This window comes from Choloepus didactylus, chromosome 11 (assembly GCF_015220235.1).
Source record: "Choloepus didactylus isolate mChoDid1 chromosome 11, mChoDid1.pri, whole genome shotgun sequence".
NCBI lineage: Eukaryota > Metazoa > Chordata > Mammalia > Pilosa > Megalonychidae > Choloepus > Choloepus didactylus.
This window is the reverse complement of record NC_051317.1, coordinates 62,917,080-62,942,411: the sequence shown is the minus strand read 5'-3', so window position 1 is coordinate 62,942,411 and position 25,332 is coordinate 62,917,080. Positions and strand designations below refer to the sequence as shown.

At 40.6% G+C, this 25,332-nt stretch overlaps 2 protein-coding genes across 8 annotated transcripts in view; one reads left to right on the top strand and one right to left on the bottom strand.

Moving 5' to 3' along the window:
* CAPSL (calcyphosine like) overlaps positions 1 to 9,071 on the top strand; it is a 34,046-nt gene extending 24,975 nt beyond the window's left edge. For 3 of the 5 annotated variants that reach the window (XM_037799450.1, XM_037799454.1, XM_037799452.1), the window contains one exon: positions 1,556 to 2,181. In XM_037799450.1, coding sequence (XP_037655378.1) covers positions 1,556 to 1,657 — 102 coding nt within the window. In that variant the 3' untranslated portion in view covers positions 1,658 to 2,181. Of the gene's footprint in view, positions 1 to 1,555; positions 2,182 to 8,493 lie in introns of those variants that run through there. The other 2 variants (XM_037799451.1, XM_037799453.1) reach the window with 2 other exon arrangements.
* Positions 9,072 to 18,852: 9,781 nt separating this feature from the next.
* The window catches only part of IL7R (interleukin 7 receptor), a 38,383-nt gene continuing 31,903 nt past the window's right edge, over positions 18,853 to 25,332 (bottom strand). For all 3 annotated transcript variants that reach the window (XM_037798997.1, XM_037798998.1, XM_037798999.1), the window contains exons 6-8: positions 24,724 to 24,817; positions 23,694 to 23,769; positions 18,853 to 23,304 (exon numbers count right to left, since the gene is read on the bottom strand). In XM_037798997.1, coding sequence (XP_037654925.1) covers positions 22,810 to 23,304; positions 23,694 to 23,769; positions 24,724 to 24,817 — 665 coding nt within the window. In that variant the 3' untranslated portion in view covers positions 18,853 to 22,809. The remainder of the gene's footprint in view (positions 23,305 to 23,693; positions 23,770 to 24,723; positions 24,818 to 25,332) is intronic.

Here is a 25,332-nt window from a genome sequence, read left to right as displayed (position 1 = left end):
AGGCAAATATGTTCACAAAGACTTGGTGAGAGAGGAGTTGATGTTATGGACTAGAAAAGGATCTTGAGTTATTTGTGGATTTCACTTTCCGTGATGTTTTTAATCCTTCATGAGCACTGAAAATTGAGAGCTAAGTAGAGAACAATGAATTTCCAAGGCAACTATTATTACTGCATCTGTGTCCTCCCATATAAATAGGTCTGCAATGGAGTGGACTAAATGGTGGTTCCCCACATGACCCATCCTGGTCCTAATCCTCAGAATCTGTGAATATTGCCTTAATGCCCAACGAGTGAATATTACCTTATATGGTGGACGATGTGGTTAAGTTAAGGGTCTTGAGAGGAGGAGCTTATCCTGGTTTATCCAGAGGGGCCCTAAATGCAATCACATGGAGCTTTATAAGAGAGAGGAGGTAGGAATTTGGAGATGGGCTCACAAAGAGGAGAAGGGGGTACAAAGACAAAGGCAGAGAGTGGAGTGATGTGACCTTTAGCCGAGGAATGCTGGCAGCCCCCAGAACCTGGAAGGGGCAAGGCAGGATTCTCCCCTGGAGCCCCAGAGGACGTGTGGCCCTGTCTACACCTTGGTCTTGGACTCTGCTCTCCAGAACTGCAAGAAGATAAATTTCTGTTTTTTTAAGCCACCAAGATAGTGGTAATTTGGTATGGCAGCCACAGGACACTACTACACATACTATTGGCTAAATCGACTGGCAAAGTCAGTTGTAGAGATCGGTCAAACCATAGGGTTCACCAGCTCCTCTGGGCAATTGTTTCCCCGAATCAAATAATCACAGCAGCCAGCATAGCTGAACTGGAGTAGACATATGAACTCAACTGTTAAGAAATAAGATTGATAAATAATGTTATTTTTCTTCTTTCAAAAAGCAAAGTGATATATAATATCCAAACCTTTGCAAATGCATTAGTTGATATTGCAGAGAGGTAGTCATGGGTGTAGGATGGTGAGAGAACTGAGGTGGGGTGTGGAGTTGCGGTGCAGCCTTTATTTACTCTGTGCCTTGAATGAGTAATTCGAATCTCGGAAATGGCTGCAACAGAGGAGCATTTAACTAGAAATCTGGTTCTTTACCCTCAGGACAGAACACCATTATTTCAAAGGTAAAACATCACTTATCCGGATACAAGGGCACGAAATGTAGTTTCTGACATGTCACTGAAAGACGGCTAATTACAGTTAACTCTGTTTTCTTGTTCTCAGTTTCATTCTCACTTATCTGAACAGATGAACTCCTGCTCTTCAAGAAAGATAAGAACCTGTGTCATCTTCAGGCTGGTTTGGAAATTTTCAAGACTTTCTTCCTTTTTCCCCCCTACATCTTCCTACTCACCACTCTCACTGCCATCCTTGACGTCACATTTTCTCTTGTTTTAGATCTATTCCTTGGCTGTAATCACCACACACACACATGTGCACACACATGCACACACACACAGGTTCTTTAAGTTTCTCTTCCATTTGCAGGTACTGGGCCTCCATTGAAACAGTGAGAAGCGAAGTTTCCTTTTTTGTTTCTAACTTTTCGCTGCAGGTGACTCCTGAGGAGTTTCTGAACTACTATGCAGGAGTGAGCGCGTCCATTGACACTGATGTGTACTTCATCGTCATGATGAGAACCGCCTGGAAGCTCTAAATGTATGACCTGGGGGACCAGGGCCTCGGGTGCAGCCACGTGGCTCCAACCAATTGAACGTCATCTCACAAACAGGATCATATTTGATATCACGTTCAACCCAGTATTCCTTCCATGTCAAAACACCCTTTATTTTCTTGGGCTAAAGAAAAGGGTAGAAATAAAGAGACTAAGTAGTTACCTGTGACCCTATCTTCTCTGAGGCTGTTTCCTTAGCTCTAAAACAGAAATTTAGTAAAATTATTTTTGTAAAACTCTTAACATCATGGCTAATGCATATAGGTGGCTAATAAACATGAGGTTTCTTCCTTGACAATTCACAAATTTTGAATATGTTTACTTTAACCTCCCTACTTCCCCTTCCTACACGATCCATTTCTAAATGGGAGACTCTGTCTATTTTTATGAGTGACTGTACATCTTTAAGTGTTCTAGTTTGGGGACCAGAAGGAGACCAGGCATTGGCCTCAATTTGGGTGAGGCTTGGTTTGGCAAATAGATTTAAAATAAAATTCTCTTTTTGACAGCTGCCTCCTTCATCAACAAGATTGGTGTGAGTGTGGAGACCGTTTCCCTGAGTGGTAGAGCCAGGACTGTTCAAAGTGTTCTGTGGTTGAAGTTTGAGGCTGGCATGTTATACGGGCCATCTTGCCCTGTAAGCAGGCAGACCACATCAGCAAGCAGCTCCACCTAGGAGAATGTTTTCCTCTCCCCTTGCTTCTGTCAGTCAACCATGTTCAAGTTCCCACCAGCGCCAGGAGATTGGATGGGATATAGACTAAGATCACGGGCACCCTCCAATGCAGATTTTCCATCTTGACACATTTTAGCTCAAAGCTGCCTCTTCCCAGAACTGATCATTGGCTGAAAGGCTGACTACAAAAGCAAAGGCAGCTCCAGATACTGGAAAATAGGTGCTGAAACCACAGCTCTCCCTGTGTGTGTTCTGTGTCTGGGACCAAAGATAAAAACACAGCGACAGCCCACTGGTTGCTGGGCTGGATGCAGCAGATGGAGGAGCTGTGGGAAGAGGAGAGCAGGGTGAACACCCTACCCCGCTACTTGAGGATGGGCCCTCTTCTTGCCATCCCCTGCCCCCCATCCCTGGTTGCACTCACCCCTGCTCTAGGGACATGGAATGAGCAATAGTTTCTTTTAAGATCCTGTGTATTTAAGTGACTCTGGGTTCAGGATTTGAACACACTTGCAAGTTTTGTACCGATTCACTTGTTTACTTTTTGTTTCATAGACTTGGAAGTTGAGATGAGAATATACATTGGTTTAAAAATTTTGAAATCAAGTGTTGCCAGATAAGAATGATAGCAGTCATTAAAGAGGGCTCCTTGGTTTTTTCCTCTTTAAAAAACAAAACTCTCATCTACCCTGTTAACAGGCTGGAAAGGGATTTTTGCCATTGAGGATGGACGCATCCCTCACTGTGGAAAGCTAGCTTTAAAAAAATAATAATTTCAGAAGTCTGGTTTTCCATTGGATTTATTATCTAGGCTTATATAGAAGTTGACAGACCAAAAGATGCCAAATGTTTTGAAGAAATATGTAAAAATTATGTAGAAAACTCAAAGAAACTGTGAAGAAATATATAGAAAAAGTATCCATGTCTTCTGCAGCCTATGCTTTATAGATAGCAACTAAGAAGAGGTCCTTGGTTTCCTGGGCATGTTAAGCCTCAGGCCTACCACCCTAGATAGATTCGTGCCTTTGATTCTGGGTGACTCATGCCCTTCTTGAACTGGGGCCATAGCATTAGCACGTGATTCTGAGCACGGACTGGGTTACAGATATCAGCTTCACCTTCCCCACTTGTGCCTTTTCCTGTGTAATGGGGGCACAGGGCACTGCTATCAGATTTCAGATAACCTGTGCCTCACAGCATATCCGGTCAGATTCAGTTACCTTCCCTCTAGCAGTCTGGGTCCTGGGCCCCAAACCAACGTTCCTCTAAGGCCCTCTAACCCTCTATAAACAAGATCTCCTAATGACCTAATGGTCAGGGACCACTCCACTCTGACTTTTATCTATGATTTCTGGCATAGTCAGGAATGGCTCATTATTTAATTGTACTTCTCCTTGTACCAGTAGGAGGAACAGAGAGGGATTGGTTTTCTGTTTTGGTGGTGGTGGTGTTTTTTAAATCATCTGCCAACATTTCCCTGGGTATATTTTCTGTTTAGTTAATGTACACTTTTTAAACATCATCCCATTTGCAATTTTAAAAAGTAAGTATTTGGGTCCGAAGATCAACACAATAAAACTATCCAAATGATCCCTGGGAACATCTTGCCTGCTGGTCTTGGACCGCAGATAGGAAATTTAACAAACAAATAAGCCAATGAGAAAAGGATGAACTTAGCAGTTTTCAATGAGAAAAGAATGAATTCATTTGGTTGCGGAAATTCTCAGCATCATGATTTGTGAGAACGAGCCACCAATAACATTACTGAATCTCAGTTTCTAAGTTCCCCAAAGACAAACCTATACAAGAACAGCAGGAGATCCTGACACACTGTCAAGAGTTAGTACACTTGTACCCAAATTCCGTTCAGATAAACCCAAGATGCTTGAGCTGAATTGTGCCTAAGGCAGGATTCGCCCAGCCAGTCGGTAGGGCTGGTTTTCACAGCCGTTTCACCTTGAGAGGATTTCTCCTTAGGCCCAGGAGACCATGTACCTGTTCTTTGGGGTTGGGTGGCAGGCATGGAGTCATGTTTCACACCCTCGTAGCTGCTTTTGAGATGGAGCTGAGTGCCCTGCCTGTAGGCTGGAAGTTGATTTTGCACTCATTATTTAGGGCAAAACTTCATTCCATCAACAAGTTTTTATTGAGCCACTGCTATGTGCCATGCAGTGTTCTAAGTAATCATGGTCAAGCCATGAACTAGAGTAAATGCAAACCAAGCCACTGACCAATTGGGGTTTCAAACCAAACTAAGAGCACACAGTTGCTAAGAGTTCAGAGAGGGCAGAGAGAAGTCAGGGAAGTGTGAATACATGAAATTCTCCTCTCTGAGTCTCTGAAGGCAGGGCAGTTGGGACCCCTCATCTGGCAGCATGTCGAGGAGTTCCATATTCAAATTGACGATACAATCAAGACAATACAAGGAAAAAAAAACTTTATTCTTCAGGGCAATAATTGTCTTGGCCCTTCACTTCTCTTGGCTCCAGTAGCTTGTCTCACTGAGCCATGAGAATTAAAGTAGGTAAGGAGTCCACCCTTTCCAAGCTTCCTGAAGATGTGATCTGTTATGCTGATGTTTAATCAAGTGGAGATTACAAAATTAACCACATTTATTTTTGGATGGTATGTGTGTTCCCTTCCACTCCTCCTTCATGAAATTCTACTAACACCTTCTGAGTAGTATACCTTTTTGGATTTATGCAAATCTATTTTGGGCATAAAGTGAAAAACCTCACAACTTCCAATTTTCTAGATTGGTTGACCAACTTGCTTTCTTGGAAATTATAGACAGTTCTCTTTAAATTAAGAGCTTGGTGAATGAAGCAGCAAAGTATTAAATTTTAGAGGAGTTTATGACTCAGAGGAAAAACAAAGTGTCAGGGATCTGATAGATTGTCAAATAATGTTAGTGATTTTCCAGTAATTGATCCTTTTGAAAGCCAGTGTTCTTAAGTATGGTTTTACTCCTCCAAGTTGCTGCTAGTTCTTTTATTGTAATAATAATAATAATAATTAATAATAAGTCACTAATCTCTTAAAATTATTTATTCTACAACAGAGGATAGGTGAAATCTGTTGAAACAAACAAATGATTGATGGGGTTCTGCGCACACTGCTTGTGTGAGAAGAATTCTTTTCTGCTGTCTCAGTTGGTGTGGTGAGAGGTTGTGGTGAAACAGCTCTTTCTCTCTGAGAATAGCATGATTATCTTGCTTGATTCTCACACCTGCTTTGCCAAAGCCAGTTTTTTCCTTCAGCAAAATATAGTGGAAGGAACTCCACTGAAAATATAGGCAATCAGCTAGAAGCTGAGGTTTTGATACAGACCTTGCCAACTAACTCCCAGAAAGGTATATTGCCTGAGGGGAAAAAGAATTGCAAAATGTGGTGGTCTTTTTTCTTTTATTCTAGATTCTTCTCCCTGTTCTATTCATTTATTACTTCCCTGGAGTCTTGTAAAAATGCTGGCAGCCACTGAACACTGCTGATAAAATTCTATTTCACCAGTGTCCTTGTGATCACTGTGGGCCTCGAGCTCCCAGTCTTGCTTCCAAATAAGCAGCTCAAACGTGCAAAAGGTCTGACCCAGCGGTACATCATGCTGCCCATATATAACTATCTCTAATCTCCAATTCTGCTCTATACCCACTAACAAATTTACCAGGTACCCTGTGACTCAGAGCTCAAGCACCTGAAATTTGAAGCAAGATAAGAGTATGTCATTTGTAATCCTGTCTCAAAGACTTGAGGAACTTTTTCTTTACTGACCTTAACACTAGGCATTCAGAGACTGGTATTGATTCTGGGAACATCTTGAGCTTAAGCTTGAAAGGTTTGAGCTGCTGGTCTCCTAGAAACGCTCAGGCCACACACGGAACTGATGACAATCAGAGTTCCAAGAGAGATTTACAATGGAATGGGGACCTGAAATTGAGAGAAAATGATAGCTGGCACAGTTTCTTGCCACTTCCAGGATAATAGAAAGTCTCAGAGTGCTTCTACATTGATAGAATAAAGTGCTACACAAAAGCAGGACATTATCAAATGTCAGGCATTACCTTAGGAAACCCAGATCATTCCTTTAGTTTCCAAGGGCACTGGGAAATAAAGTACCACTCCACAAATTTCATACTTAATCATGCCTAAAATCTCATTTAGCACTATCATTATCTTTGAAGGCTGCAAAATGTGTATAGTAAATCACCAGTAATTTAGGCTTCACTAAGTGAGCTAACTGAAGTAGGGTTTGAAATAAAATTTACTTTTGTTTCTTCTATACTAAAAAAATGGGAAGGGCCTGGTTAAGCAAGTCAGTTGTGTGAAGAAGATTAGAAAGGCTGTCTCTTTTACTAATGGAATATATGCTTTACAGGTACTTAGAGATATCTATTTGCATATAAATGTGATTAGTATGTTAGTCGTAAAAAGTTCCCACATGTCCTCTAAAAAGCTCTTAGGCCAAATACTTTATTTGCACTACTAACTCATGCTACTTATTTGACAGTGAAGTGTTCCTATATGTCAATCCTATCTTGATAGTATTTTAAATAGAACTTGAAGCTCAAAAACATTATTTTGTACAGCAAAATTTTCATGATATTTATGATGTAAATTTAAAAATCTTTTTGTTTAGAAAGCTGTATGTGCTTCCAATGGTAAGCTATTTGTGCATTGAAAGTAACAATTTGTCTTAATAGCTTATCTGGGATATCATTTCTCATAACCAGAAATTCAGAAGTTTTTAGAGTACAAAGTTAGCTATGGTTTCATTTACTACACCAACCTTGCCATTTTGTCACATTTTCAGATTTCACCTTGTCATTAACATGATTCTGATTTAATAGAATTTCTTCAATTTAAAGTTTGAGCCATTAGCAAACATTGCAATAAAAGGATTCAACCAGTTTTGGCAATTTCAGTTTCAAAGTGTTTCTGAAATGTATTTCTTCTTCTTATCTAACATGTTACAAGTTATGGTTCTTTGAAAGTTTTCTTCTCAGATAGTGCTTTGGGGTCATTTAAAAATGCTATTTGTGTTATGTTTGAGTTACAGATGATGAGAGTTTTGTTTGCAAATGACAAGGACCTGCTCATATTGTACTCTCCCATGTTTTCAAAAGAACAAAACTCCATTACCCATAAAACCATTATTTTGACAGCCAAGAACAAGAATTTGAAAATTTGATGCTAATATTCCTTTCCCTGCAGGTTGGACTCTCCTGTCTAGAAAGCAGAGCAAGTTCCCAGAATGGCCGGGCCTCTGAGTGGTGTTTCTAGGACTATGGGGAAATAACAATACTTTGTGTGCTGGTATTAGAAATGGGAGAAATTAAGAGGGAGGGGAGAGAGATGCAACGTAGGGGCTGCTTCTTGCCCTATGTATCTTTGCTCTTGCTTCATTGAATGGTATAGGAAGCACAAGTCCAACCAGGACACACTAACACATTCCTGACCAAATTGAGAAGTCAAAACAGTTTGCCTTCCAGCACCTCCCACATGGCTAGTTGCCCTGCACCCCACCATTGAACGCCAGGCATCATATACTCCTGGATCCCTGAGGATCCTGGGCAGTGCCCCATTCATTCTCTAATTCTTTCCCTACCCATCACCCTTCAAAATGTGTTTGGTCTAGTTTCCCTTTCCCTAAAGAGCTTTTTTTCTGTTGGTTTATGCTATAACTTTCTCTATCCTAAAGCATCAGTAATAGCCACAAGGACTATTACACACAGGTCACTTTAGAAAAGCACTGTCCCATAGAACTTTCTGAGGTGATGGAGATGTTATATATCTGCACTGTCTAATATGGGAGCCATTCGCTGCATGTGGCTTTTGAGCATCTGAAATGTGACTAGTGTGATACAGGAACTGATTTTTAAATTATATTTAATTTTAATTAATTTAAGTTAAAAAATTCACATATAGCTAAGTGGCTACGATATTGGTTGGTGCAGTTCTAGAGACTTAATCTTAATTCGGAGAAATCATGGCCTGTGGCTCTCTCTGACCAACCTGACTCCGTTGGATCCCCAGTGGCAAATCAAACTCGAGAGATGATAATTCAGGAAGAATTTAAAATGCTTTGATATGACTCACGTATTTGATACCTTTCCTTCTTTCTTCCCTTGTCTTCCCCCCCCAGGTTTCCAAAGAAGAGTTCTTGAACTATTATGCTGGTGTTAGTGCTTCTATTGACACCGACGCCTATTTCATTTTAATGATGACAAAATCCTGGAGATTATGACTTTGGTCTATTAATTCTTTTGGGAATCAGGAGTGAGTTTGAAAGAAGTTTAATGCTGTTGGTTATTACAAGGTATAAATGAGTTTCTGGAAGATGTGGATTTTTAAAAGCTATAGGGCTTCAGTCTTCCTACTTAATTACCTGGAATATGTTCATTTCTGCCAGTAGCTTAGAATATATTTTGAAATCAGAAGGAAAGATAAAAAGAAGGAAAGAAAGAAAGGAAGAAGAAAGAAAAGGAGAACGAGGGAAAGAAAACTATGAGTGAAATTGGGAAGTTGTTCCTAGATGAAATAATATACTCCTTGTTATGTACGTTCCCCTCGTAGATGTAAATGTGGGTGCTTCTCCACACCTTCATTTTATTTACTGTCTTGGAAAGCCTCACTTGGGACTTGATAATAAACGGATTGGAGGTGTGAAATTTTCTGAGCTTGTTTATTTTAATATTTCCCTTGACTAACATTCTGCAAATAAAAGGAAACTATTTCATTCTGAAATTTAATTTTTTTTTCATTATTGCTTTGTTTAGATTTTAATACAGGGGATTAAACTCAGCAAATTCGCACATTTGCATGAACAGGGCATGTAAATGCCCCTTTGAGAAAAGAAAGGTGAACACAGCCTTAGCCTTCCATCTCCAGCTGACGGGCTTTCATGGATGGGTCCCGCACTCTGTCAGTGTGTTGGGATCAAAGAGAGTGCACAGGCAAAAGGCAGTGCCTTTGTGAAGCCTCAGAGGCTTTCTGGATCTTCAGGGTAAACTGGAGCAGAAGACTTGAACCTGCTCCTGGGAATTCATTTTAGTGGTCATTTCTAGACTCATCCACAAGACAGGTTGATGTCAGATTTTCTGACTGATTTCTTTTCCTCTATGAATGGCCACCAGGTAACAAAACTGGCTGTAAGTTGATTGCACACCCCCCCCCCCCACAGGTCCTCTGCCTTGCAAAAGGGTAAACACGAAAGTGGGAGAGGAAATGGAAGGCTAAGACTGTAATTCTCAAATTTTAATGAGTAGAGGTCATTAAACATTTAACTGGGGGGCTTTGTAAAATGCTGGTTTTGATTCAGTAGGTCTAGAATGGGGACTGAGATTCCACATTTCTAACAAGCTCATAGTGAAGTTCATTCTACGGGGCTTCAGATCACACTTTGGGTAGCAAGGTATAAATCCACATCGGCTTGTGTATTCCCACTGAATTTCTTTTATTATTTGCCCACCTGTGGCTGACCATTAGCAAGTTCGTGGTTTTTGACTACTGGGCCATCCTGTACTTATCCATGAAGCCATGAAAATATGAAGGAAAGAAGGAGGTACCAAATAAAGTGTGTGCCTCCCAGACATGCTTAATGGAGAAATGATTTTTCCAAGAGGACTCCTGGGGTGGCATTTCACTTGGAGATTTGATCATGGTGCAGAATTGACCCCTGCAAACCCAGAGATCTGCCACTCCACTGGAAGTAGGCTCATCCATCATGGGAGATTCATATTGAACAGGCTCATAGCAGCAGATGCTAAAATTAGAATGCTAAAATTAGAATACGGAGAACACCATTCTCATGTTTCTTGAGGCCAGACCAAAGACCCTAGCCAGGTTGGAGGATGGGAGAGAATGACAACGTCGCTTTCAGTCCAGGGTTGCTTTTCCTGGTTTACTCTCAGATACCACTAAACAGTGCAGAGAATGTACACATGGTGCGGAGGGTAAAGCTAGCAGCTATAACAGATAAACACTCAAATTTATAAATGCTCAAACACCATGCATGTTTATTTTTCACCCATGAAACAGTATCATGTATTAGATGTTCCCAGTCCATGAACATTTTGCCTCTGTGTAGTGATTCAGGACCTCAGGCTTCTTCCATTTTGTGGTTCTTCTGTTCTCTAAGGTTTCATAGTCAATGTCATCCACATGACCGAGGGGGAAAAGGGTGCAGAAGAGGTACACTGGCTTCTGAAAAGCTTTGGCCTGGCATTGACATATATTACTTCTACCCCATTTCCACTTGATGGTAACAAGTCACATGGTTACATTTAAATGCAAGAGGGCCTGGGAAATGGAGACCCTGGCAGAAATCTTTTTTTGAGAGAAAATCTATGTGATGGGCGGAGAGTAGACATTAGCTGTCTCTGTCTCTTGAAAAGTAGTGGGTGAAATAGATCCTCCCTGAGTTTCATTTTCTTATGGAGGCATGCTTGGTGACCTGGGTATCCCATGTGTAGTGAGATATTTGCGGGTTGGAGGAGTGTGGAGCTGAGGTCTATTGTTGGCCATACTGGCATCCAGGAACAACGTATATAACAATATAAGGCAATAATTCTCCAATCAGCAAGCCTGCCACCTGTGAAGTGATGGTCCTATTCTTGGCCTTGAAATTCGTGCTGACACAACAACTCATCCTTTAACTGCCACTAAGCAGCAGGGCCTAGGAATTTACCATCTATATCCACTTAGGGACTTTCTGTGGGAGTCATGGCTGTGGCCTATTAAATGTACTGAATTACAAAAGGGTAAAAGTGAAAAAGTGGGAGGGGAGATGGAAGGCTAAGGCTGTGCTTCTCAAAGTTATTCATGTTAGTATATGAGTAAATTTTTGTCCTATAAGCAGATCTCTTTGTTGGAAGCCTAATTATAATTATGAGGTTATTCAATTATTGAAACCAGTAGTCCCTCCAGAGGGGGACTAAAAGAGATGGTCTCTCTGAACTTTTGCTTTTCCAGTGCTGCTTTGCTGGCTAACCTTGGGAGGGACACACTCTTCATTTCATATATATTAATTAGACTCTTTAATGCAATCATTCAAGATTTGGAATATCTTGCCTGCCTGGGGGTGATTTTTGTCTCTCTCCTTTTTTTAACATATAGGCTTTTACATACCTCTGCTCTAATTTTTAGTGTATAATTTTCATAGTAATTTTAATGTTGCTCCTAGGGCATCTTATTTCCATGTTATTTGGTGTGTACCTCACCATGAACTGGCCACAAAAATCAGATGCTTTCTCATTGTCATATTAGAGGAACAAATCAAATCAGAAGAGAATGATTTTACTTCATCAGGGTAACTAATCCTTATGATTTAATTAAAAATCCCTCCTTGAGAAGGAGACTTAAGAGCATTCAAATGTAGTAAACTAATAATTAAAGTCGAGTTTGATTACAGACAGAAAGGAACTTGTGGAGAAAAATATAGAATCAGGTAGAATTAAAAAATAGGTTGTTAGTAAGATATTAGATCTGATGTACAATGTTAGCTACCAAAAATAATAATAATAATAACAATAATTAGAGAGAGGATCTTGCCTTCTTTGGTTTTGAGAACCTAGATGGTAGACATTTGCACATGTTGCTCACTTTCATGTCAAAATCAGCACATCCAAAATAAAATTTATCATTTCTTTTTTGCCCTTCACTAAACTCATTCCATCTTTCAAGCATGCCTCTAGGCTTTAGCACCTCAGCACTATCCTTCAAACTATCTGGGCTAAAGCTCAGGGACCTTTGTTACCTCTCTTGCAAAGAGGCAGAATAGCAGTGATTAAGGGCACAGACTCTGGAGCCCATCTGCCTGGATTAAAATCCGGCTCCATGTGGCTGATTAGTGGTGTAAACTTGGGCAAGTTACTTCACTTCTCAAACCTCATCTGTTAAGTGGGATGATTATAGTGATCACATCATAGGGTGAGGATTAAATGAGTTAATCTATGGAAGGCACTTACAGCTACACCTGGCACAAAGTAAGCTATGTCAAGTGTTTACTGTTATTTAATTTACCTCTTTTTTGAATCCCTTTTTAGAGTCTGCTGATTGGATTTCCGTGTGTCCCTTCCTTGCCCTTCCCACTGTACATGTTTAGTTCCTCAGCATCCCTTACTCCAAATATAGAAATAGTCCCCAGATGGCTTCCCTGCCTATAGTTGCATACCTTTCAATCCCTCACACTAATATGGGAACAATTATTCCTGAGCCCCAGTTTGGTTCACATCACTTCATTTCTTCAGGAGATTCAATGATTCCCAAACCCCAACTTAAAAGCCCATATATGTGAGCATGGCATTGAAGGGCCCCACAATTTACCTTGGCCTTTATCTCCAAACACATCTACCACCACATCCTTCCCTTTTCCTCGTGCTTTAATTATATGCCATACTCACTTTTCACTAAACTGCCTCAATATCTCAAGGCCAGATTCAAAATTTATAGCCTTTACAAAGCTTTCCTCAATCTTACAGTGAGACTGACTTGCTCTCTCTCTCATCTCTCATGCTCTTTTGTTCAGTGTATATCTGTCTTCATATCACAGTCCACTAACCAGACATCTAAGAAACATTACTTTATTTTCTCTAACAGATGTTCTGACTTGGAACCCTCCCCCCATTCAACTGATTAGCAGAAATGTAGTTTTAAGTCTTCCTTGGCACATTCCACTAGGGCTGTTCTCTGGCTCTTGGATCTGAGGCAGTGCCAAGGTATGCAGGTTCCCCTGGGACATCTGCTGTCCCTCTTTTCAGGTCCCTCACTCAAGTCCCATGGCTCTTGGCATCTTCTCTACCAACTTAGGAAATGGAAACTTTGAAATGCCTCCGATGGGGTAGATGAAGAGCTCAGTTTTGAGAAATGTGTGGGATATCCAAGTGAAAAATCCAGCAAGCAGTTGGATATTCATTCACTCAACTAACAAATATTTATAGAGCAAATATTAGGTGCTACTAGCGAGAACTTCCCTGGGTGCTGGGGATCTGGCCTTGAACAAGAGAAGCATGGTATCTGCCTTCCAGGAAGATCAGTTTTACAGAGGTGACTCTGAAGCTTAAGTATAGTTCTGGCTGGATCAGTATACCCTGAAGTAAGGTGTCAGTCAATGGAATGGGAAATGGAAAGATCCAAGAGATATCAGATGACTGACAGAGCAAGGTCCTGGAGTAGGAAGGATGGGTGGAGTAAAGGGAACTCATGGTTGGGTTGGCCTTCTACAGATGGAGGGACACATCCTTTGACTAGGGAAGAAGTTCAGGATTTATGGGGATTTGGGGATTTGTAGATGGGGAGATAGGAAATAAAGGAGGAACATGAGCTGTGACCCTAATTTTCTCAAAATACAAGTAAAATCATCTGATAGGGATGAAAAGGGCCGAGAATCAATGATCAAGTGAGAGGTGGAGGTTTCACAGTTGTCACTGAGGGGACTGGGAGAGTGTACTGCCAAGCACAAATGAAGGAAAGCCTGAATTCATATAGACACAGTTCAGCAGCATTATGTGATTTTCACCAGGGCTGCTCAGCAGATGTGGTGTAGAAGCAGAGATGCAAATTGTAGTGACACGTCATATCATATCTTTGTCCCCATAAGATTCATCATAGCAATTTACATTAAGAGGTGATCAATAAACCATGATAGAACATAAGAATTATTTAAAAGATGGGAGGATAGGGAATCCTGAAGAATCCTGTGGTACCATCCATATATCAAGCAAGGGCTCAGATTATGATTCTAGAACAGTGAAGTCTCACTTTTTAATAGGATAAGTCAGTATCAAGGTTACTCTATAGAAATAGACTTTACTGAAGAAAATGGAACTGTGAATTCAAAGTAAGAAGTATGTTGAGAAATATTTTATTCTTTTAAACAACTGAGCTTTTAATTACAACTATAAAGCACACACATCTTCCCCAGAGGGAGAGAACAAGAGAAATAAGCAGAAGTCTCCTCCTTTCATATAATCACTTCCCATTCCATTCTTCTCCCCATCATTCACTGAAATATTTTGGAGCATTGCCTTACAGACAGCTTTTCTGAGTGTATTTTCATTCTAATAGTCTGTGTTTCAAATATTGTATGACACACCGAAATAAAAAAATTAGAATAAGCAAACTCATAGAGTCAGAATCAAGAATATAGGTTACCAGGGGCCAGGGTGGGGGTAGGGTATGAGGAGTTAATGCTTAAATTGTAGTTTCTATTTGGGTTGGTCATAAAGTTTTGGTAATGAATGGTGGTGATGGTAGCACAACATTGTGAACATAATAGCACTGAATTATAAATATGAATGTGGTTAAAGGGGAAATTTTAGGTTATATATAAGTTATTAGAATAAAAAACTTAGGACTGTACAACACAGTGGACTCTATTGTGTATGATGGAATATAGTTAATAGTACAATTATAAAAATGTTCTTTCATAAATTGTGACAAATGTACTACACTATTGCAAGGTATAATTTAGGGTGGTATATGAGAACTCTGTATTTTATGCATGATTTTTCTGTAAACCTACAACTTCTCTAATAAAAATAATTCTATGTCTTGCACTCTCTATAATTATAAAAATTCTACTTGCAATGGAAACTTTTGTTGCTTCTTTAACATTATTTATTTCCTTCCTCCTTTGTCATCTCTAGTTTGGTCTGTAACTACTTTTAGAGACAGTGAACCATTTCCTAGCCAATCAGGCATGGTGTTCTCCTATTAACAGTTAGTCCCAAGGATGTGAACAAGACTAAAATTGGCGCAGACCAAAGGGAAAAAATTAATTTCATGCTTAGGAGAGAAATGTGATCCCTGCCCTCCCATCCCCATTTAACAATTTCCGTAAGAAATGGTTATGGGTTCTCCATTCTGTTCCATTGGTTGGTCTGCCAATTCCTTCTGAATCAAACTTTTAAAATCTCTTGTAGAAAAGATAAATGACAACAAAAAACAAAACAAAACAAAACAAAAATAAAATCTCTTGTAGAGTTAGTCTTTTCTCAATCCTTTTCTTCTCCTGAATTGCACAAGCTATTATTGAATACTTATTTCTCTTTAAGAACAACAATCAGATGCAACCCCCTTCCCCATGTTGTCAACACCCCTTTTCAATATGAACACGTTAGGGTGCTCACTGCCTAGAGACCCCTGAGGATGGAGACAGAGATTGAGAGGAATGCGTAGCAACAAACAAGGTAAGATTTAACAAAGGTCTATGAATACTGAAACTTTGCATAAATATATATACATTTTTAGATGCTGGGGTGTTAGAATAGCTGCAAGGAGGTGAATGACATGGTGGAACTGTAACCTATAACATCCTTTGGAATTTGCTCTATACCTATTAATTGAATTGTGCTTTGAAAGTTCACTTTTCTGTCTACACCCTGTGTTTCCTAATAAGGAAAGAACTGCGGCTGTGGAGCTGTTTAAAGCCATAACTGTTTTTGAAATCACCCATATAACTGCTTGTTGATCTGTACATCAAAAGTTAACACCTTTCTGTATGTGTGTTATCTTTTATAATAATGGAAATAGCTGAAGTTGTAGAACTGTGACCCATGACATTCTTTGAAATTTGCCCTCTGACTACTTGTTAAATTGTACTTTGAAAGTTGTTATGTATGTATGTATGTATGCTAAAGTTCACAATAAAAATGCACTAAGAAATTGACATGTGGCCTTCCAGATAGTTTTAAAACATGTATCATGAGGAGAAAGAAATGTTCAAGAGTAGCTTGTGCAATTCAGTCTTTTGCTATAGTCTTTACTGAACCTATACCTAATTAAACAAACTATCTTTTAGGCTATAAAAGTAATAGTGTAGACTATCACTGGGTGGCAGTGTCTTTAGTGTAATATTAGCATGTTTTCTGATTATTCTGCATTTTTGACCAATGCAGTTAACACTACACAGCAACTAATTTGCTATAAAAATACAGCAAAGTTCCTGGCAATTTCTCCTCTTCTTGATGAGAAGTCTTGATAGAGCAGAGGGGAACTGGCCCTCCTAATTTACAGTTGAGGGGTCTTCCAGATTATTTCAGGTGTTTCTGCAGAATCGAGCATTTAAACTTTAATTTTCAAGCCGTAGGGGATTTGCATGTTGTTTGTTTCACGTTTGGTTTTTACCAGTGTCTGAAGGAATGTTAATGTATTCCTTGGAACCCACCAGTTTTTATGCATTGCATTTTCTTTGTCTGAACAGCTGCATTATTGTAAGTGATGCACAAATGTCCACATAAATGCCACAAGCAATTAAAATTCAGAAGTTGGGTCAGACTTCAATGTAGATCTCAATAAATGAATAAGTATGATTATATACAGATATTCATCAGAGAAATGAAGTTTTGGAAAATTTCTCTCCTACCCTGCCCCACTCTATTGTTTCCCCACTTCTGTGGTTACAGCGGTTGAGAGTGCAGCTGGGGAGGTAACTGTGGACGGAGAAGGCAACCGACTCATTACATGTGGCCACCCAGATGTGACAGTCTCACGGGGATGTGGTGCTGGCCTCTGGGTACACAGCCTAGCTCAGCAATGTTCTATGCTGAATGATGATGAGAAAGCAGGTGGACTCTAACAACACCACTCACTAATATGTTTGTTTGTTCATTCATTCATCTATTCATTCCATGTTTACTATTGTCTACTTTGTTTAGCACAAGAGACATAAACCCCAGTGCATCATAGTTCCCTACCTAGAGTCCTTGAAGACTCACAGGACATTCAGACAAATCAGGTTATTACATTTCAGTGTAGTGGAGGAAGGGAGGAGGAAGGAGGAGAGGGAGGAGAAGGGCAGGAGTGGGGAGTGAAGGAACGGAAGCCATCATCTTCCTTTCCCTCTTAGTCCCTTTTGCCCCTTGTGATGGGATGTATGTGTCTTTGATTTGAATGTTAGACTTCATTTTAAACAGGATTGAATTAAGTTTTGGTTGCTGAAGATGATGAAGAGTTTTGAAATCTGCCTCAGATGTTGTTAAGGAAAGGAGGATTCAACAGAGCACCATGGAGAAGAGTTATTGGAGAGAAGTCCCAACTGTTTCATGTTTATCTCCCACTGAATCAAGATTCCTCAGTGAGCCCTGCTACACACCATCATTTATGATGCCACACCCCAGATTAAGATCCTGTGGAGTGGGTGTAAATCTCCCTGGCAACTCAGGATATGACTCCCGGGGATGAATCTGGACCCAACATCGTGGGATTGAGAATATCTTCTGGACCAAAAGGGGGATGCAAAATGAAATGAAATTAAGTTTCAGTGGCTGAGAGATTTCAAATGGAGTTGAGAGGTCACTCTGGTGGACATTCTTATGCACTATATAGATAACACTTTTTAGGTTTTAATGTACTGGAATAGCTAGAAATAAACACCTGAAATGATCAAACTCCAACCCAGTAGTCTGGACTCCTGAAGACGATTGTATAACAGTATAGATTACAAGGGGTGACGGTGTGTTTGTGAAAATCTTGTGGATCATACTCCCTTTATCTAGTGTATGGATGGATGAGTAGAAGAATGGGGACAAAAACTAAATGAAAAATAGGGTGGGTTGGGGGGATGATTTGGGTGATGTTTTTTACTTTGATTTTTTATTCTTATTCTGATTCTTTCTGATGTAAGGAAAATGTTCAAAAATAGATTGGGGGATGAATGTGTAACTATATGATGGTACTGTGAACAGTTGATTGTACACCATGGATAATTGTATGATATGTGAATATACCTCAATAAAACTGAATTTGATTAAAAAAATAAAGATCCTATGGAGTACTCCCATCACCTTCAGATTAAATCAGAACTTTGACTGGCACATCACACACTTAACCATTGGGCCCCACCAATACTGCCAAGTCTCATCTCCCACCATGTATTCTGCACATTCTGTGAATGAGCCCTGCTAAGTGAAGTAGATGCTCCTGTAGCAGCCTCTACTGCAGCACCTGCTCAAGGACCCAGCACTCCCCATCCCCTCTGTAAAATACACGGACAATGCATTGAAATTTGGCAGTTAGTGGACTGTTCTCTAATACATCCTTGTACTGCTGCTCCCACCAAATGGGAGTAAACTCGCCCCGAGTCAGTGGTGTGTGTTCCGAAACTTGTTCCGAAACTTGGTCAGGCTAGTAGTACTTGTCATTGTAATTATTTTGCAAGCTGATGAAACTTGAGTACATGGAGAAAGAGTGCTATTTATCTATGCAAACTGCCTTGAATGGTTTGAAAACACTTGATACAGGCATGTTGATGAAGAATATTGTTGTCCAATTGGGGTGCAAAAGTGACTGTAAAATATTGGGGGGACTTTTTAAAAAGCTAGATGTCTGCACTTAGATTTTTTGGCAAGTGTTTTAAAGCCTTTTTCCATTTTAAGAAAGCAAAACTGGAAAGATGCATAATGGCATCTAAGAAAGACGATGTGGAACTATAATCTGTAACCCCATAACCAAAGAAAAAGTCAGGCCTTGTAGCAAAAGAATGGTGAATGAAAATACAGACACATTTTAAATTAAAACAAAATGTTTAATGCTTTTATTGAAGTGCCCTTAACTGACTTTATGGAATAACCACAAACCAACTGCTATTCCCAAATGAGACAGACAAGAAGGCACCGCCTATTTTGTATTTGCTAGTTCTCAAATGTTCCGTATTCTCTCATTCCCCTATGACTTCGAATGTGCTCTTTCTTCTGTCAGGAAATATCCACCCTGTGCTCCAGGCTTCTTTGTCCAGCACACTCTTACTTATCCTGCAAAACCTTATCAAGGGTGACCTCCTTCCTTTTATCTATTTTTGGTGCTGTCTTTTTTTTGTATCCTTTACCTTTTTCAGTCATTCTTTTGTTCCCACCAGCAGCTGAACCTCCTTACTATATTTGGGGAGCCCCTACTACAGAGGATGAAAACACCAGCTATTGCCTTCCTGGCTACCTGTTGCTAGGGTCCACGCATGCTCTCATTGTAGGCACCATCCATCCCAGATGCCAGCCCTGACTGAACCAGGAGTCAGTGATGTGAAGAAGCTGGTCACTGCTGGGGCTACTTTCTGTGGACTGGTGGCTGCCCTGAAAGCTGCTGTTTCCAGTTTCTGGAGCGACTGGTTCTTTGACTCTCCCTGGTATTCTGTGAATCCTCTAATAATAGCCTTTATAGGTTCATTTTCTGCTCACATTAGCCAAAATGGGTTTCTAATTGCTAAAGCTAAGGATCCTGCTGATACTCTGCCCTAAAGCAGTGGTATCACATTGTAACTGTTCCTACTTGTCTTTGTCCCCATGTGATTGGGAGCTGGGAGCAGGCTGCTTCATCTCTAAGGTCCCAGTGCCCAGCTCCTTACAGAGCAGCACATAGTTGGTCCCCAATATAAAAGCTCCTCTGAAAACCCAAACCCATAAAAAGACAGCAAGGGATGCCAGTGGCTGAGAAAAATGTGACCCCTTTGTAGTTGTCATAGAGGACCAGCACAGTCACAGAGTTCTATATTATTAATTAAATACAAAATGGTCACACTTTGGATACTTATATACTTAGCAGCTCTGCAAAATGTTTGTAATACATGTAGAAAGTACACAGTCACATCAGAGACCTTCACTGTAGTGAATGATGGATAATTTTAGGAATAATCCCAAAGAAAAACTGAGCTGGCAGAAATGCCATTTAATATGTATCATTTCTAGTTGCCCTGTCACATATTCTCACCATCTTCCAGGCCAGTCCAGGAGAGCTAAGAAAACATGAGTATGCACATCTAAAAGGACCCCATATGTGGCTTTTTAGATGCAGGTTCCCAGGGAAACCAGAATGAAGAGGGAGGCAAAGGCTGGTAGAAAACCAGTCAGAATATGTCAAGGTCCCTGAGAACCAGGCATGGTTGTCTGACCAAATTAGTTATTCATTTCTCAGTTTTCTTTTCATTTCATGCTATCTAGACCTTACATTTTACATCTCTGATTTATACATAGTCTCTGACCAGCAGACATTAGACATAATCTTACATTATACATTGTCCCTGGGCAGATAATCAAGCATTAGCAGCAGTTATGATTATAAGGGTATGATACATGGATTTTAAATGCTTTCAATAACAGACAGACACATACATGTTAAATTTACCTAATAGCCTATGCTTTGAAACACTAAACAGGATTTTAGGGTCATAGTAATCTTTATGTCGCCCTAGACCTATCTCCTAAATTTTGAGAGACTGTCTATTTATATCAGGGATACAGACTTAAAGCTTCCAGTCCCGATTTCTCATATGATATTTAGGAATTTACCTGTGTTTGCTGTGTTCCAATTTTCCTGTCAGTCAAAGATGATCATAACAAATACCTCATAGGACCTCTATAAAGTTCAAGTAAAGTAAAAGAGATGCAGGTTGAGTATGAGTTTTTGTGTGACCTCCTCTTTGGACATGGATCCTATTTCTGCAAAATGTAAAGAAAACACCCAACTGATCGGAAATTTCTTCTGCTACTTACACTCCAGGCAGATTCAACTTTCCTTCCATGTACAAGTATATCACTTTTGTGACACTTTTCCTGACTGTCCTCCAACAGGGCACTTTGAACATGTCTCCAACATAGCATTCTGTGTTTTTAGAATCATTTGTTCACGTTCGTCCCTTTGATTAGATTTTGCATTTCATGGGAGAAGTGTCCCAAACTTATTTGTCTTTAGATTCCCTGTGCCTTGGTTGCCACAGAGCAGGCTTTCCATAAATGCTTGTCAAGTAAATGAAGGAGATCACACTTGTGAAAGTACTTTGAAAATCTAAAGTATTATGCAAATCTAAACTATTATGGTACTGTATTAATTAGCACTAATGTAGAGGGAAGTACTTTGGGAAGTACGATACCCGACCAAAGAATAAGATTGTCTAATTATTATCAAGCATCAAAGCCAAAGCAAAAGGTCCATCAGTCTATGATTTAAAATCCTCATCATGGAAACAACAAACTAAAATGAAATTCAATAAAACTCGTATGCCCCCTCAAAATAACTAAAAACAGAACAAAGGAAACAATTCAAAACTTAAAGAACAATAAGAAATGCCAACAAAATCTCAAACTCATAGCTTTCCTTGCTTCCTTCTGCCACCTCTGTCCTGGGTGGTTCTGTGTAAATGAGGTCTGAAGTCCTCAGAGGAAAGCTGTGCTTTCCTGATCTGAAATTGCTTCTCACCTTGATTTGGTTTGAGATGGTCATTACAAATTCATCCAAAGAAAGGCAAGTGGACAAATGTCAATTGTTAGTAATATGTCTCTTCTCTGTATCTTCCAAAACAAGGCCACTGTCCATTCACTAACTGCATGTGTATAAGTCCTTTTTCCCCTTGAAATCTGCAGCAACATCGAAGGCTAATGAACTTGGGATAATGCGTGGATGAATCTGGGTGGGGGCCATCCATCAGCACATGGCAGGGGTTATTCCCTGGCTCATTGCCCAAAGGTACCAGTGTCCAGGGTCAGCAACAGCTGTTTCTGAGACCATCAATGGATGCAGATGTGGGTGGTGACAGCAAGAGGCATATATTCTTGATAACTGACAATAGAAATTCTGGACTTCTCATTTATTCTCCCTTAAGCACTGTTTCAGAAAAACCAAATGAAGTGGATTTTGTGACTTTTCCTTGGCTTCCCTCTGCCTGTAGACATGGCTGGCCATGTCACATCACACCCTCCAAGAACACTTCTCCCCACTTTCTTCCTCACAATTGGGTTAGTTTGGGTACCCATATGTCCTCACATGTCTGGGACAGTCCTGGTTTATGCTTGTTGTCCTGGAATGATCATTTATAGCCTCCCCTTTCATTTTCAAAACTTTGGACAATATAGCCACCTAGTTACAAACAAGGCACATGGCTTGGGAGAGACTGCAGTCAGACTCCTAGGCATCCAATCTTGGCTCCACCTCTCACTGAATGGGCAAGTTGAACAAGCTATTCAACCCCACAGAGCCTCAGTTTCATCATCATTGAAAAGGGAATATTAATAATATTTGCCCCCATCTCCTAGGATTGCTGTGAGAATGGAGCGAGACAAGATGTGGGGAGCCCTTACTCACATCATGTACTTTGTAAACCCCAATACTGGTAACAGTCATTCTTATTCTCCCTTCCTCCTTTTGTTCCTATCTCCCTTCCTGCTTTCCTTACTCTGCCATCATTTTCTCCACCTTTTCTTTCATTCTTTCCTGTTTTTGTTTCTCTCTTAAATAATTGAATCGTTTGGTTTGCCTGAAACATTGTGACCAAATCAACACCCTAGAGGCAGGATGCTCCTGCCCCATGTGGGGTGCTGCTGAGCCAGGGAGTGGTCAGGGCCAAGTCTCAGAATCCTTTGGACTATGGATGTATAGGTGCTGGGTTAATTTTGTCATCTTTGGGTTGTGGGGAGTATAGGAGCTCTGGGCTCATCTTTGTCGGTCATGATGGTCCCGGTCCTGGGATTCTCACAATTCACTGGTTTTGGTAGAATCTGGACATGGTGACGTACGCTTCTTCTTGACTCGATCCCAGGGATGTCAGGATGGGCTGTCCCTGGGCTGCAGGGTTCAATGTCAGCATTCCCGATTGGAGAGGAAATAGAGGGGCCAGGGTGCTGTTTGTAGATCCGGGGCTAAGCTGCAGGCCCTGGTACCTGTTCTTACCACTCGCCCTGCAGTCTGGGGACCTGGAGCAGGGGAGTACAGGGAGGTCACACACACTGACATTCCCAGTCAGGCATCTGAGGGGTGAATCTCCTGTGACTATTTCTGGGGCAGTGACTGCAAGCTGGGAGGGCCAGTTGGAGACCTGCATGCCCCCTACAAGCCTCTGCTTCTCCGACTCCTCTGGTTGTGCAAGAAAAGCATCCTGCAGAAAGTCCTCTGCTTCCTCTCTAGCTTGAATGTCATCCACTTTATGAATCTGGCAGTCCAGGAAACTTTCAGGATTGAAACTCACATTCAAATTCTGCACCAAAAAAGAGACAAAGCATTAAGACTGTCCCAGGGAGGCATGCTGCCAAAGGAAGAGGCATAAAGAAATTTAACGGGGAGTATCAGAGAATAACCCACGTGTTCCAAGTTGACTGTTCGCTTCTAGAGGTGCTTAACACTTCAGGATCTGAAGTGACCACTGGCCGTGCCTCCTAGCTCTGGGAAGCCTGGGAAGTTCTAAGACTTGCATCTCATTTTAGTTTCCTACCTTTAGGGAGCTGTGCTTAGGATCTTACAAGGGACCCCAGTTAGGGGATCCACAGAGGACCAAAACTTGAGGTTCAATTCTTTCTTATCTTGGAATACCATTTTGGACTTCAGGGATGTCTCCAGCACAGTAACAGAAGCATCAGAAGCACTCACCTTTTTTGGTGTCTTACACAGTTGTTCCAGAGTCTTCTTATGATCAGGGAGACTGGGCCACACAAGAGGCTTAATTCTGAAATAAGAGGACACTTTTTTTAGATGAATGGTGGGCAGAGGGAGCAGCCATAATAGGTCTTCCCACTGATTCTGGGCCAGGAATCAGAAGATCAGATTTTTAGTATTGGCTCTGCCACAACCAGATGGATGACCTTCAACAAGTGATTTGCTTTCTCTGGGCCTCAGTGACCTATCAATCCAAAGAGGAGTTGGACCAGAGATCATTGTCATTGATCTACTCTGTGAACAAGACATAACAGTGATATACCTCCGAGAGAGAAGCAACTATGCTTGGCAAAGAGGTAGCTTTGGTGTAGCTATGGAACTAAAATTTGACCTGGTCGTCTACTCCCAATGCAGATGTCATCATCTTATTCCTTCTACTTACTGGAAGCAACTCTGCTCTGATTTGGCTGGAGGCAATATTTATCAAGTTACCCAAGAAAATTGCTTTGACGTGGTGCTTTTGAAATTGGGGTCTTTGAGATCCTGGTGTTACATGGCCCTAAGCTGAGAATATCTTCCTACCTCTGCAAAAATTAAGTAACTTAACTGGTATGTGTTTAAAATATCATTTTTATGATGAAACAAACATGTTTCTTTTATGGGGTAGAAGGCAAAAGGCCCAAGAATTTGTGTGCTAAAAGTTAAGACTTCAAATGCATTTTATGTTTCCCATGAGTGCCTCCATTTCCTCTTTTACAAGAATTTAGAGGACACATTTGAGAAAATGACTTAAGGACTTCTATTTTGGGGAAGGAGAGGTTTTGCCCTATGTCCAGCTTATATAAGTTTTACTCATATGAAAGTGATTGTGCAATTCACTGGTGCCTTGGGATAGGGGAAGGTTTGGGCACTGAGATTCCTGAAATGCATTATTCCCCTTTGCAATTTTCTTATCAATAAATGGGATTCAACTTATGACTGGGATTCCACACCATCACCCTCTTGATTAATTGAGAAAACTCACCTTTTTTCCCACAACACACAGGCCAAGATAACCAACAGAGCCACAGAGAAGAAACTTAGAATGATGATAATTAGTAAAATAGGATCCATCTCTCCTGGAATGCAAGGATAGATCTTGGTTAGCATTCACTAAGCGTGTAACAAGGTAGACTTTAAGGAAGCATAGGCTTTATTTAGTGACTTGGCACTTGTGATGGTTAGGTTCACATGTCAACTTGGCCACGTAATGGTGCCCAGTTGTCTGGACAAGCAAGCACTGGCCTGTTACTGCAAGTACATTTTGTGGACTTAAATCATCAGGAAGTTGATTACATTTATGGCTGATTACATCTACAATGAACTAAGGAGAGTGACTTCAGCAATAGAGATGTTTCATCCAATCAGCTGAAGGCTTTAAAAGGAGAAGTGATGAGTGCAGCAGTCAAAAGAGAGAATTTCCATCTCTACTTCAGACAGCCAGCTTCTCCAGGGGAATTCATGGAAAACTTTCATTGGTATTCCCAGCTTGCAGCCTGCCCTATGAAATTTGGACACGTGCATCTCTACAGTTGCATGAGACAATTTCATAAAATCTCATAATATTTACAGATATCTCCTGTAGGTTCTGTTT